At 52.0% G+C, this 15,164-nt stretch overlaps 1 protein-coding gene across 1 annotated transcript; it reads right to left on the reverse strand.

Moving 5' to 3' along the window:
* Window positions 1-1,867: 1,867 nt before the first annotated feature.
* On the reverse strand, window positions 1,868-3,306 carry FOXL2 (forkhead box L2). The gene has a single exon (XM_033132735.1). The coding sequence runs from the start codon at window positions 3,016-3,018 to the stop codon at window positions 1,885-1,887; it is 1,134 nt and encodes a 377-aa protein (XP_032988626.1). The 5' UTR covers window positions 3,019-3,306; the 3' UTR covers window positions 1,868-1,884.
* Between the last annotated feature and the right edge of the window lie 11,858 nt (window positions 3,307-15,164).

The raw sequence follows: 15,164 nt of genomic DNA on the forward strand, positions 1-15,164 counted from the left end.
AAAAGAAAGAAAAAAAGATTAGATTTCTACAGTCACGCAGTATGTTCACTCCTCTTACACATTATCTAAAGGCAAATGAATTCTGATAATTAAAAAATAATAAGTCATTCGTTACATTTGTACAGAGGTTTGCAGCTTACAGAGCATTTTCACAACCAGAATTTTATCTAATTCTGGCTGTTATATTTGACTGGAAAAATTTTAAAGTATGAAGGCAATATAAGGAAAACAGCCCACACACCTAGTCCGACTGTATAAGAGGTAACATACAAAATGCGTGGGTGCAAAAACACAACAAGTCCTACCTACAGTCGCGCCTTGTGAAGGAACCACGGCAGATAACATCTCTAATGACGTTCAACAGTCGCAACAGACCAGCGATGACACAGAAAACAAACACTCTCTGGGAAAACAAAGAGGCAGCGACAACCACAAACCCACCCCACCCCCCAATCCGGCTGCCCTCCACCCGTGTTCATCTGAAAAAGGATAAAATTTTGCTGAAAATCTCCCTCTTTTTACTAACTGCTAAACAAACAGGCGCAACGGAAATAATGTAAGTCCGTGTTAAAAGAAAGAACAAGAAATTTATTCGGGAATTGACAAGACAAAACAACAACAACAACAACAAAAGTGCTCTAGTTCTCTCTAGAAAATTTGGTCCTCCAAACGACACATTACAGACCAACAAGATCTAGGGGTTCGGGGCTGGCCAGCTCGGGTCCACAAGCCCGCCTGGTCCGACTGCTGCCAGGTTTCACATTTCTCCTGCCCAAGGTGCGAGAAGCAAGACGTTTGAAAAACAAAAATCGGGGAGAAGACGAGCTGCCCCTGCAGCGTCCGCCGGGCAGGCTGTGATCTCCCGGTACTCGGTACTCGGGGCTTGCCTCGGAAGACCGGGGGAAATTTGTTTTTGATTTTTTTTAATAGGTAAAGGGGGGGGGAAACCCCCACTCCGTAGAGGAAACCCTCTTTTACTGAGCATATTCTCCTACCTCTTTGAACACAGCTTTTTAAAGGCCCAACAGGAATTCTACTTCAAATCTCCTGGAAAAGAAGATTTTCATGTTTTGCTTTAGCAAACCCCAAGGCCACCATACTTCGCTGGTTTTCCCGTTTTTTGTTTGCTTTTTTCTTCTTAACAGATGTTTTTTTTTAATATTACCTAAAATAGCCCTCCCAATCTTTTAAGCAAAACCTTAGCCAGCTGCTTGGGCCTGGAGGGGCCTGAAGCTCCGGGATGGAGAGCAGAGGAAACGCAGCCTCCCTCCGAGCCGGGATGTGGTGTAAACCCGGGCACAGGCCGTCAGCCCCCGCCCCACCCAGTGAGCCCCGGAGAGCCGCTTCAGAACCGCTCTATGAGGGTACGCGGAGCAAACACACGTTCGTCCCTATTTCCCGCGGCTTCGGGCTCCATGTGGGCCCAGATCCGCACTTCTAGGCAAGGGCTGCGCGGCAACCCGGCGGGCAAAGCCGAGCGCGAGCGCACCGACCTGTGAAAGAAGGCCAAGCGGTCAGCGCCGCCGACACCCGGCTGCACCTCGGCCCCGGCACTTCCTCCCGCCGTGCATTTTGGCATGGGGTGTCCAGCCCTGACGCTGGGGCGCCAGAAGGGGACAAGGCCTGCAGAAAGCGCGCGGAGAGGCGGCCTGCAGTCAGGAGGAGCGAAAGGGCATAGAAGGGCAGGGAGGCGAGCACAGGAGAAGCGGAGGAGACAAAGAGGAGCGAGAGGAGCCGAGGGGAGCAAGGAGGCGCGCAGAGCGGCCGTGGGCGCTGGCTCAGGAGGTAGCCCCAGCCGGAGCGCGGTCGGGCTGGCGGCGGTGGCTGCGGCCAAGGCCGGGGTCTCGCGTCCCTGCATCCTCGCTCCCGGCGTGCGCTGGACTCTCAGAGATCGAGGCGCGAGTGCAGCGCTCCGGTCTTGCTGTCGTGGTCCCAGTAAGAGCAATGCATCATGGCGAGCTCGGGCTGCCGGGCGCAGGCGAACTGCAGGCCCGGCGCGTTGGTGGGCGCGGGCGCCGGGGGCGCGGCGGTAGCGGGGCTGGCAGGGCTGAGCTGGCCTGGGGGCGGTGCGGCGGCCCCGTGGTGCGGCGGGGCTGGCGGGGGTGCGGCGGCCGCGTGTAAATGGTGTGCGTGCGGGTGTGAGTGGGGATGCGGCGGCGGCGGGGGCGCGGCCGGCGGGCCTCCTAAGCCGTTGTACGAGTTCACTACTCCGGGAGGCAGCGCCATGCTCTGCACGCGCGAGTACGGCCCGTACGAGGCGGCCGGGCCAGCCAGCCCCTTGACCACAGCAGCCGCGCCGGGGCTGCCGGGGCCCGCGGCCGCCGCCGCCGCTGCGGCCGCCGCTGCGGCCGCCGCCATCTGGCAGGAGGCGTAGGGCATGGGTGAGGGCGGCTGCGGAAGCGGCCACGAGTTGTTGAGGAAGCTGGACTGCAGGTACTTGGGGGGCGCCAGGTAGCCGTAGCCGTCGGCCCCCGCGCCCGCCACACCGCAGCCGCCCGCGGCGCCTCCTGCCCCAAAGAGCCCCTTGCCCGGCTGGAAGTGCGCGGGCGGCGGCCGGAAGGGCCGCTTCATGCGGCGGCGGCGCCGGTAGTTGCCCTTCTCGAACATATCCTCGCAGGCCGGGTCCAGCGTCCAGTAGTTGCCCTTGCGCTCGCCGCCGCCCTCGCGCGGCACCTTGATGAAGCACTCGTTGAGGCTGAGGTTGTGGCGGATGCTATTCTGCCAGCCCTTCTTGTTCTTCTCATAGAATGGGAATTTGGCGATAATGTACTGGTAGATGCCGGACAGAGTGAGCCTCTTCTCCGCGCTCTCCCGGATCGCCATGGCTATGAGCGCCACGTACGAGTAGGGGGGCTTTTGCGCAGGGTCGGGCTTCTCCGGCGCTGTCCCGGCGCCGCCGCCACCCTTACCCGGGCTCGGCGGCGGCGGTGGCGCCTCTGGCTCCTTGGCTGCGCGGCCGGTCTCCGGGGCCAGCAGGCCCCCTGCGGCGTCCTCAGGCTCGGGGTAGCTGGCCATCATGACAAAGCCAGGCAGCCCCTGCTCTTTTCCGCTGGCGCTGGAGCCGGGGAGAGTTTGGGCGCACAAGTCCGCTCGCAGCCGAGTCAAACTTCTGGAGACTGCCGTTGCCGCCGCGCTCGCTCGCTGGCGGCCTTTTGCTCCTCTCCCTCTTCTTTCCCTTCCCCTGGGAAGCGGCCGGCAGGAGTGGAGCTCAGTTTCTGGCCATGGGGAGTCCGCCCAACAGAGAGGGGTCTGGCCCTGCCGCCCCTCCCCGCCAGGCCAGTCCCCGCCTCGGTGGGTTTTCTTCACTGCTCTCTTCCCCCTCCCCCACCCTCCGGTTTCCCGAGACACGACCCGCGGCTCTGGCGGAGCTGTCTCCTGGAGTCCTAGTGCGCCAGGAGCCTCGCTCTGTTCTGATTCGTATGGGCTCCGCCGAGTTCCGCTTGCGTCAGGCTCCTTCGCCCCTATAGCTGGGCGGCCAGTCGCGCACGGGCGAGTTCATCTCCAAGTCACTTTTAGTAAACGCCCCGCACAGCCGGGACGGGCCTGCCCCCTCCCAGCGAGCTTGGGGGCCCGGCGCACAGCCGGGCTCACGCTCTCACAAGCCCTTGAAATCTGACGGTGCTCGCTCTGCGGAGTTGGTCCGCACTCGGCCCTGTGCACGGGAAGCTCGGGCCCTAGCGAGGAGAGGCGCGCCAAGCCTCCTCGCAGCTTTCAGGTGAAAGAAAACGACTCCTTTGCTCTGCCCTTTGCTGCTGTCTCGGGGCTAAATTTCTACCTCGAGGCTGGGGGAGGGGCGGAACGGCGAGGGGGCCGGCCGGGTGTGGGGTGGAGAGAGCTGTGCAGTGGCTTGGGAAAATCTTAGCCCAGAAACGCGGCGTGTCACTGAACGAAGAAAACTCCGTCTGGCCAGTCCCTGGCGTTCTCAGAGTGACTGGGCCAGGCTGGGTGTAGGGAGAGGATCGCTGGAAAGAGGCGCCCAGGGCCTCCGCTTGAAGCCCCTCTGACCTTCCTTGCGAGGCCCCAAGACCTAGGGACCAGACCCTTCCGCAGAATGCGCGTCTTAATTCCACGGGTTGGATGTGTACTTTAACAACACCAAGTAGACCCCACTCTGCTCCTGCTCCTACAAAGGCGCGACGGTCGCCGCCGTTGGGCTTTGGAGGATTATATGTGTGCACCCGTATCACATCTAGAAGTCGGGGAGGGTCTGTCCTTGAGACACGTTGAGATACCAGCTGCCCAGGTGCACTTGTGCTGGTGCAAAAACATGGGTATGCACATGTACAAAATGTGAGGTTTAGGTTTATGGGGTAAAACATTTATACTTACAGCTACGTAATGGTATATGTGTATCACAGATCAGAGTAAATGTGGCTCACGGGTATTGCCTCTTCTTTCTTTTTCCTCTCTCCTCCCCTCTTTCCTTTCTTCCTTCTTTCCTTCCTTTCTCCCTTTCCCCTTGTCTTTCTCAATTCTTCTGGGCTCCATCGCTGCCAGTGTATATATTGTGTTACACACTAGGAATAAAAACAACAGGCTGTGAGGGAAGCACTTGTTCAGATCTCTACTCTGACACGACATTTGTTCTGATCTTTCTCCAGGGTTGAGGGATGAGTTCTCACCTACCTTCAGCAGAAGTCTGATTGGGACCCAGTTACCTCTGCATGCACGGAGCTTATCGCAGGGGAAGTCAGCGCTGGCAAAAAGTCAGGTGTGTCTTATAACAGTTAACTTAGCCTTAAGAAAACGTTTGTAATCATAAAGTGTGAGAGCGATGATGGCCTGTGATTTGAGTCCTCGTGCCCCAAACTCCTTGGTGCCGATGGGGTCAGGATTCTTTGTGGAGGAAGGTGGACTGAATCCACTTCATGCAGGTAGCTGTGTGTTAGTGATTGGCCTGTGTGGAGTGGCTGGCCCAATGCCTTTCACCACCTCTTCCTCCCAGGCTGCCCAGTCTCTGAGGAGTCCTAAAGATCCCTCAGTGGCTTGTGGTCCCAGCTCCGCAGGCCACCTGCATGTGCTGCCTGCTTCCCACTCAGGTCTCTAGATCTACATTCTGAGATTAAAGGAAAGGAGGACAGGGTAATGGGGACTCTTTGGAATTCAGCGTCTTGAAGATGACTCCAGAGAGGTCAGCAGGGCAGCCTGGTCTGACCACCACAGTAAGAGGGAACAGGGCTCTCCTAAACTCATTTCAGTAAATACCCTCCTCCACCCACTGTTGAAAATATCTCAGAGTAGCTTGGTGGTTTTCTCCCACTGCTCCCAACACATAGCAGGGCAAGTCGCACTTCTTCACGCTCTCTGTGCCTGCTTCCTGAGCAGGAGTGCAGGTGTTTTCCTTCGCCATCACTGCATCCTGCCCAGGCAATGGGTGGGAGTTCGCTTTAGGCTGTTGCAGATTGACTGCAGGGCCCATCGTCCCCCTGGGGTTGGATAGGGGGAAAAACAGCTGGGGCTGGCCCCACCCTGGGGGGCTGCTCTCTCCTCTCCTCTTTTTTTCTGACCACCCAGGCTGGCTCGGGGTCCTTCTCTCTCCCCCGTGCAGGCATTTCCGCTTCTGGCCAGCAGCAGCCAGGTGTAACAGCATTGTTGTATGTGTCATCACTTCCCCGAATTCCAAACGCGGCTCCCTTTTCAGCCTTTTAAGGAGTGTGTGTGTGTGTGTGTGTGTGTGTGTGTGTGTGTGTGTGTGTGTGTGTAGGGGTGGGGGTAAAGGAAAGAGTTCCTTTAAAGGATTTTCTGAGTGGAAAAAAGAGGAGTCCTGCTCTGCCCAGGTATCATAGGTCTCTCCAGGAAACGGTGGGGCGGGCGCGCCTTGGCTTCCTTCTCTACTTTCTTGGGTAGACTGGGGAGGACCCCGTTTCCCGGCGTTGTAGGGATACTGTCCTGCAGGGCAGACTATGCCGAGGCTTGTGTGGGGCCCGGCATTGCGGCGACGCAGGGCCCCGGCTCAGTGACCTCGGGCGGTGCCCACCTTCAAGGCCGGGCGGAGCTCCTGGACTCTCCGGCCCGGTTTCCCGGGGCCTGAAGCGGTAGCTCAGGAACCGCCGGCGCTTCCCGCCGGTGTTACCGCCCGAGCGCCGCCTGAAGACGCCCGGCCAGAAACCTGCCGACCCAGCGCGGCCTCCGCTCCCGCGTGCACCCCGCGCCTCCGAGGCCCCGGCAGCCCGCGTGAGCAATGCACTAGGCTGGGTTGGAGGCAGATGCTTCTCTCCCTGCGGCCGGGAATCCTGCAACGGCCGCGGAAGCGGCCAGCGCCTTGGGGAAGGCGATCGGGCCCCGCCAGGTGAGCGGCCGGCGGCCGGGAGGCAGGTAGCGCTGATCTGGCCTGGCTTCGATGATCTCGCAACGCGGCCTGCCGCCTGAACCAGGTTCCGCGGCCCGCATTCCTGGAGGCGCTCTGAACTACCCCGGGAAGTGAGGCACGGAGCCGGTTGCAGCCCTCTTCTGTGGGTACCGTCTCTGCGGTGCGCACGGCGGGAAAAGGGAAGGTGGACTGTTTCTTAGCACATCCCCACACAACCCACACAACCCCACACCTCCACAACTGTCAGCACTACCTATCCCCTGCACCCCAACCCCCAGGCTCCAGGTTCCTCTACTCAGGTCACATCCCTCCATCCATTTCTCTCTCAGTCAATCCCATAACCCGCCTTCAGTTACCCTCTCCCTTACTACTCTCTCAGTCACCTGTTACATATATTAGTTCAGATCCTGCACAACTCGGTGTAAAATATATCAGTTTTACTTTAAGTCTCTTCACACAGTGGAACACCCAGGTATCTCATGACACAAAGTAACTTCATGGTTCTGTGTCTGGGAGTCTGGCTCCCAGAAGCCTGTGGATTCTCTGATGTCCTTGGCCTGTGGTTAGGGTGACTGGGTGGCCACCTGGATGTTCCCATGGTGAGATTGCTGCTCAGGGTTCTTTTGAGAAGCTCAGGTACAGAGCATATATACCCCTGATGCACTTTAACACACACACAGGCCACTCATGCAGGCTTCATCTCTGGTTTTGTAGCTGAGCTGGCTGCTGCACGGACAGGCTGCAGCCGCAGATGGTTGCAGGGTTCTCCTGCACACACCCACACAGCCCCAGGCCCCAGGCCAGGCGGCATTATTCTGCCTGGCTGGGATTAGCAGAGTCACTTACTCAAATATGTGCTTGGGGGAGAGAGAGCAAGAGAGCCACTGCCCAGCCCACTCTGGGGAAGAACTCTACAGATGACAGCTGTTTCCAGTTGAATCCCACACCCCTCACCCTGTGGTGGCTGGGCTGAGAAACAGCAGGTCAGAGTTCTGGGCTCTTCCTTACCTCATTGATGTTGGGCCTCAAGTCTACCAGCACCTCTTTGTCCCAAGAAGTGTGTGTCCTACCCTCTGCCAGGCAGACTGCGGCATAGTTGTAGGCCTTTCTCCTGGTTGAGCCTAACTTGGGGAGAAAAGGCAGGGGGACTGGTTCCTTTTGTGAGGACTCCACCCCCCAAAAAAGCCCAAAAAACCTCTGGAATGCTCCCAGAGACAGAATTCTAGGGTGGTAGGAGCTGCTGGCTAGCTTTCTTTGGTATCCCATGGATATGACTCCCATGGTCCGAAGCCATTTTGTTCAGTTCTGAACAGTGAATACCCTGCCACAAGGCCCTGACATATGCTTGACAGCATGATGTGTTGTTGTTTAAAGTTGCCTTCTTGCCTTTCTCTACACCCAAACTGTAAGCCTCGATGGGCAGCGACTCTATCCTCCACTTCTCACTGCTTCCCACCAGGATGGGCTTACTGCATTCTCGTGGAACTGGAAAATTGCTCTGCTCCACAGAGAGAATTGAGGGGTGCTAATTTCCTTGTAAGGAAGCTGGAATTTCCAAGAAAGGGACTGCAGGTGGGGAAGAGTGGCTGGACCATGGAAGGTCAGCTCAGGATCCAAGAGGCCTCTGCCATTTGGGGCTCTCTATTCATTATGGCTGCATAGCCATGCTGCTGAGCCTTGGGTAAAGACACAAAACACCTTCTTGGTTCCCTGGTCATGGTGAGGACCTGTCTGAAACATTCAAACTAAACTTTACAAGACATAGAGAGGCCTCTGCATCTGTGGCAGCTGGTTTGCAAGGTGTACGACCTACTGTCTGGAGCCCCAAGCAGGCCCATGACAGCTTGCCTGAGACACCCTCCTCTTGGTCCTTATTCTGAGGTCAAGTTTCTCCCCACAAATGGGCACCATCTAAAGTGTCTCCACACAGGAGGGCAGTTTTAGATGCCTAGCTTTAATGAAGTCCAGAGGAAAAGAGGGAGAAGGGCCAAGTTTTGTGTTTTGTTTTACTAGCTTTCAGAAGGAGATTTCCCTCACACCAAAATGGTATCTATGTGTGTGTCTGTGTGTATGCTGTATAACTTATATATAGTAAATATGCATCTCAAGTGCACAGCTTGATGTATTTTTACATATAAGTACCATGTAAGCACCACCCTGAACAAGATATGAAATATTAACATTTCTGTCACTTCGGAAGGTTCCCTTATATCTTTTCCTCACAAATACCTACTCCCAAAGGTGACCTATATTCTGATTTCTATCACCATAATTAACTGCCTGCTTTGAGCTTCATATAAATGGGGCATGTAACATGTACTCTTTTGTGTCTGGTTTCTTCTGCAGAACATGTCTTTGATATTCATCCATTTTATTACATGTGTTAGACATTCATTTCTCTTTATTGCTGTGTAATATTCCACAATTTACTTATCCATTCACCTGCATCATCTGATGGACATTTATGTTGTTTCCAGTTTTGGGCTATCATAAATAAAGTTGTGGTCAACATTTTTTGTACATGTCTTTTTGTGAAGGGCATTTCATTACTCTTGAGTGAGTATCTAGGAGAGTAAGTGTATGTTTAGTTTTAGTTAGATATTGCCAAAGAGTTTTCCAAAGTGGAAGAACAAATAATAGTGCTATACAGACAGACAGACATGCTAACAGGGCCTTTTCCTTATAGTCAGTATTCTCTAAAGACCACTGTATACCTCCAGCTGTTGTTGTTATTATTATTATAATCATTATAAAGGAACAAAATAGCTATCTTTTATTAAGCACTTATTTTGAGCCAGGGACTTTATATGCATTATCTCATTTTATTTTCCTGAGAAACCTATTCCCATTTTATAGATGAAGAAACTGAGGCTCAGAGAAGTTAAGTAACTTGCCTAAGACCTCCAGCCAATAAATGGCAATTTGACTTTGGAGCCCTGAGTTTCACCTCTGCACATGTATCTCTGTTTGTCCCTGTAAGGTCAAGAAGTCCTTCTTTCCATCTGACCCAATCTAGCTGCTATTTATGAGACTCATTTCCTATAACCTTTGGTCCTTCCCACATGCACTGTCACACCCAGACTTGAAATCTGTGTATACACATATGCACACGGTCTTTGTCACAGCCACATGCACCCACTGGGAAGACAAAGGGCATGGGAGCCAATTCAGTGAAAACCTCAAAGCTTGCCAAGCTCTGGGCTCAGCAACCTAATGGTGTTCCCCTCATGGAATGTATAGGAGATTGGATCAGGGAAGAGTTTGTTTCTGGATGCTGCAGAGAAGAATTCAGAGGCCATCCTTTTCTGGGAAGAGATAGGCATTTGGTCCTCCTCCCAACCAGCTGAGCTAAGTCCATAACCATGATGCTTTAGAGGCATCAGATGCTTTAGGGGCATCTTCCATCCGCAGGGCTCATCCAGGGATGCTCATCTTTTCCTAGAAGGAGATGATAGCCTGGGATGGAACACCTTGCCTGGGAAGGTGGGGAGGATGTGTGTGGTGTGAGCAGGGAGAGAGCATGAACTCTAGAGAACTGCATTTTGGGTCAGAGTGCTTGACCAGGCCCCGCAGGGAATGGTCACTGGGAAGGAGAGAAGCAATAGCCTTCTCCTCAGGATGTTGGTACCAAGTGTCCAAGTTCCTGGGCTTGACTAAGAGGAGTGCGTGGCCCCGTGGGTGGAGGCGATATGTGGGCACTATACTCTGTGCAGCTGGCCCCTCCTCAGGCCCCTTTTTAGACTAATTGATGCCTTGCTGGCTCCGGGTTTGTAATTGGGGGTAATTGCTGACAGGCTGCTGTGGTGGTACAAGCAGGCTTTTGTTGGGGGAAACAGTGGTCAGGATTCTAGGGCTCAGGGGGGGAACAGTCCAGGATTCTGGTGTGCTCTATTACAGGTTCCTCTTGGCTCTAGCCTTTTGCTAGGAGGCAGCCCTCCTGAGGAATGGGGACTAGTAGCATGTCTGAACAGGAAGAGACCCCCTCAGGTGGGTGATGGGAACTCAGGTCCAGAAGTAGAAAAGATTTGCTCTCGGCCACAGAGGTAGTGCCGATGGACTGGAGGTCCTGGTACCTGGTTACCTGGTGCTGTCGTTGATGCACCTCTCCCCTACCCCAAGGGCTGTGGGTACTATGGTGGAGAGGTTAAACACACCTCTGTCCCAATTCTGACTGATATTAGACTGGGAAATGATGGAACCTTTCTGAGCTTCAGAGTGTAAAAAATTTGTCATTCTTCAAACAGGCAATACTTGCATATTCACATATACCAAACTTTAAAAATATAGAGGCTTACAGCTGAAAGTCTCCCTCCCACTTCTGCCCACAGGTTATCCTTCTCACAGGCAGCCAATGACCCTGCTTTCATGTATATCCCTCTGGACATATTTTATGCATATACAAACATGCTATGTACATTCACCTGCCCTCCCTCACTTTTTGCCCATGGCAGCATCTAATACACAGTATTCTGCATCTTAGAAATCTTTCCATATCTGTGTATTCTCTTTTTAGAGCTACATGGTATTAGGTTGTTTCCAATCCTTTGCTTTTATAAAAACAATACTGTATAATCTTGTATATACCTAATTTTGTGTGTGTTTACCTGTAAAAAAATTTCTAGAAGTGTAAAATTGGGTCAAAGGGTAGGTGCATTTGTGACTCTGATAGATGTTACCGAATTACCCTCCTTATAGAGTGAAGCAGTGTACATTCCCACCAAAAGTGTGTGGAATTCCTGTTTCTCCACAGCCTCATTCATATACATCTTTATTTTTAAGAAATAAATCTTACAGATATAGTTGAGAGACCCTTTGTACCCTTCCACGATCCCTCTCTGTTTCTCTTTTCTGAGGGGATCACCGTGGTAAATTTGATGCTAACTATTCCCACAGCTGTATTCATACTTGTACTACATGCATATCCACTCCTAGGCAATACTTAGTATTATTTTATGTTCCATAACTTTAGATAAATGGTATCCTGCTGTTGGAGAAAGACACGTGCTTGCGCTTTCATTCAACCTGATGTTTGTGAAAAGTTACTTGTTGATATACGAAGACAAACTCCATTCATTTTCAGTGTGTTGCACCATTCCATTGTATGTACACACCACGGTTTCTTTGTCCACGTTCCCATTGAGAGATGTTGGGTTATGTCCTATTCTTTACACTTTACCAATAGTCCTGCTATGGATGTTCTTATATATGTCTGCTAGTGCTCATATGCTACAGTTTACCGGAAGTGGGACTGCTGGATCAAACGGTACAGACATCTTCAGCATTTACTAGTTATTGCTGGACAGAGCCTCCGCTTCTTCATCTGTAAAACAGAGAGAGTGATGCCTGTACCTCAGGAAGTTGGTGCCAGTGAGTGAGATGGTGAAGGGGAGAGAACATGGGCTCAGATTCCAGCAGATCTAGACTTAAATCCTGGCTCTGCAATCTACTTGCTGTGTGACTTTGGGCCTGTTATCTAGCCTCTCTGTGCCTCAGTTCCCCTGTCTGCAAAACAGTGATGATAGTATCTAGGTCACAGGGTTATTGATAAGATTAAATAAGATACTGTGTGAAAAGTATTTAGTACAGGGTCTGGCACAGAGGAAGCACTAAAAACCCTGGCAATTAATAATAATAACATTATTATTGTGTCTTTGATCTCTTCATTATAAACCTGTTATCGTGGCACATTTCAAACCATAAATTAGAATAGTACAATGAACCCTCATCTGCTTTCCTCTATATCCCCATCCATTTGTTTATCATTCCCCAACCAGGTTCTTTTGAAGCCAATCCCAGACATATCTATTACTTCACTAGTAAATATATAACTTTATATCCCTAAAATATAAGCACTTATAGAAACAGCCACCATACCATCATCATACATCCTAAAAATTGAGAGTGATTTTTCAGTATATAAAATACACAGTTAATGTTCAGATTTTCTCAATAGTCTCAAAAGGATTTTTTTTTTTTTTTTTAGGAGGGCGCAGCTCACAGTGGCCCATGCAGGGATCGAACCGGCAACATTGGTGCTGTCGGTACCACACTCTAACCAACTGAACTAACGAGCCTTCCCTCAAAAGGATTTTATGTGTACAGTTGGCTTTTTTAAGGATCCAAACACGATCCATACATTAAATATAGTTAATATGTCTTAAGTCTCTTTTAATCTGTAGATATTTCTCCTCTCTCTTTGTTTTTCCTTCCTGAAATAAATCTGTTAAAGATATTGGGTTACTTGTCCTCCAGACTTGTCCTTGCAGCCTTGATTTTGCTGATTGCATCCCTGTGGTATCCTTTAGCATGCTTCTTTGTCCTCTGCATTTCCTGGGTATTGGTAGAAGCTAGAGGCTTCGTTAGATCAGGTATGATATTTTGGCTAGAACACTTCACCAAGAGTGTTGCCCAGTACTATTGGGAGACACTAATGTCTAGCTTTTTTCTCTTTTGAATTTTAACTGCCTAGAGCCATTCTTTCGTATGGTTCATTAGCAACAGGGTGAGATTCTAATTCTATCATTCCTTCTTCATTATTTAACTGGACTCTTCCATAGAGAGAAACTTCTCTTCATCAACCGTTTGATGGTCCTGAGGTAGGGTCTGTGAAGGACAGGCAGGATGAATGATGGATTCTTTTTATATTTAATGACAATGACAGTGGGTCTCTCAGGGTTCATTTAAGAAATGGCTGCTTTTGTGGGTCCTGAAAGATCTTAGGCAGTGTCTTCCACCCAAAAGAAGAAAGAAGGAAAGGGAAGAGTGAACAAATGCATTAATTCCCCAATCTCCTCATTGTTTCTTAACACAAATTTGTTGATCCCCCTGTTCTGTGCAGTGCTGTTCTAGGTATGCAGATGAAGAGAGGAGCAATGTGTGATTTCTGCCCACAGGGAGCTCCAGGTGACAAGTACACAGCCTGTACACAGCTCCCCAGCCCAAGACAACAGGTGGCATAGTGGGGAAGAGGAAGAGAAGAGAGATTTCTGGCTGAGTAATCTGTAAAGGCCTGGCAAGGAAAGGTCAAGTTCCCCAGAAGAAGCCACAGAAGGGCTGAGCTGCCCACCAATGCCACTATACCTGCTGGGGGCCAGAGGACAGCATGTTATTGCTTTCATCAAAAGGAACTTCTGGCTGTGTACTTGTCAGGTGCCAAGGTATACGCCAAGTTCTCTGGTGGACATAAGAAAAGACCTAGTTTCTACCCTTGAAGAGTTTTCTTTAGTCTGGTTGGAACAAAAACAACATAGTCTTGGTCCACAGTAGATCACCAGACCTTGTGTGTCATTCGACAAACTTTTCCTAAGTGTTTACTGTATATGCCAGAAGCAAGGTGCTGACGGAGAGTTGACATGCCCCCTACTTTCAGTAGGCCATATGGCCATCTTAGCATGTCTATGTTTTGGGTGCTTTGTGCTCCGCCTGTAAACCCCTTCTCTCTCCCCAAACTAGGGGTGCATCCTTGGTCATCTGACCATTCAGGTTGCCCTGAAGGTGGTAACCTTGCCCATCAGCCTCTTCTCAGTTGCTTGCTGTTTCGCTTTTAGATCTGCTCGAGTCACCTCCTTTTGGAGGTCTTCCCTGGCCCAGTAATCTACATCAGTAGGCTTGGCTGGGTGTTTGGGTTCCCATGGCACCTTGTGTGTACTTCCTTCTATCTCAGCAATTATTACTCTCTGCTATAATTTATTTGTTAATTTGTCTAGCTATTTCTACTAGACTGTGAGTTCCCTGAGGGCAGCGGCTGTGTTCTTTGTATTCTTAGTGCCAGAGGTACCTATACTTCTGGCATGAAGTGTTTGTTGAAGGAATGTGTAGGATTGTACATTCAGTGGTTTTTTTTTTTTTTTTTTTCCTTTTAGGTGAAGATTTAGTCTGGGAAAAGGTTAGACGTGCAAATGTTATTAGTCATTGACACTTTAGTATGAATCAGTCCAGGATTTAATTATAGTTCTTTCTGTAAGAGGTAGAAAGGGAGTGGGAGGGACTCTAGTACACAAGTTAGGGGTCTGCATGTGTGTGTTCATGGATAGTGAGGTGTCAGGATGAAGAGGAGGGGAATTTAGGATGGGAGAGGCTCTAAGGTAAAGGCTGACAGCAGGCTCCCAGGCTTTTGGTTGAAGGCAGGCAGGCACAGCTTCCTGGTGTGCTAGGCCTGCTGCTTGCCTAAGGAGTAGGGCGCTGACCACGCGGCCATTCCCATAGGGCCGGAAGCAGGGCTCGCCAGAGCTTGGGGGGGGGTCTCCTCATTTTGTGTCAGCGGAGCGGCAGCCAGCGGTTGGGGGCCAGGGCTGAGGGGGTGGGGGGAAGGAGGTGTTCTCTTTCTTCATGGCAGCAGAAGACTGTAGGCAGGCCGGCCTCAGGGAGGGAGGCCGGCCTCAGGGAGGGAGGCCGGCCTCAGGGAGGGAGGCCGGCCTCAGGGAGGGAGGCCGGCCTCAGGGAGGGAGGCCGGCCTCAGGGAGGGAGGCCGGCCTCAGGGAGGGAGGCCGGCCTCAGGGAGGGAGGCCGGCCTCAGGGAGGGAGGCCGGCCTCAGGGAGGGAGGCCGGCCTCAGGGAGGGAGGCCGGCCTCAGGGAGGGAGGCCGGCCTCAGGGAGGGAGGCATCCTGCACAGCACGCAGGGAGGGCCTTCCAGCCCCGGCACTGCGCATGGGCCACTGAGCTCAGGAGCGCAGGTGTGCGTACCCAGGCCACCCGGGACCAGCTGGGGTCCTGCACTCTGGTCACCTGGCCCTCTTCATGATTTCTTGATATCCTCAGCGAGCCCACGGCCACGGTTTTCCCTACGCAGCAAGACACGCAACCTCTCACTGCCCGCCTCTAAGCCCTGACTCCAATGCCTGTCCCCGGAAAGGA

This window comes from Rhinolophus ferrumequinum, chromosome 17 (assembly GCF_004115265.2).
Source record: "Rhinolophus ferrumequinum isolate MPI-CBG mRhiFer1 chromosome 17, mRhiFer1_v1.p, whole genome shotgun sequence".
Taxonomy (NCBI): Eukaryota; Metazoa; Chordata; class Mammalia; order Chiroptera; family Rhinolophidae; genus Rhinolophus; species Rhinolophus ferrumequinum.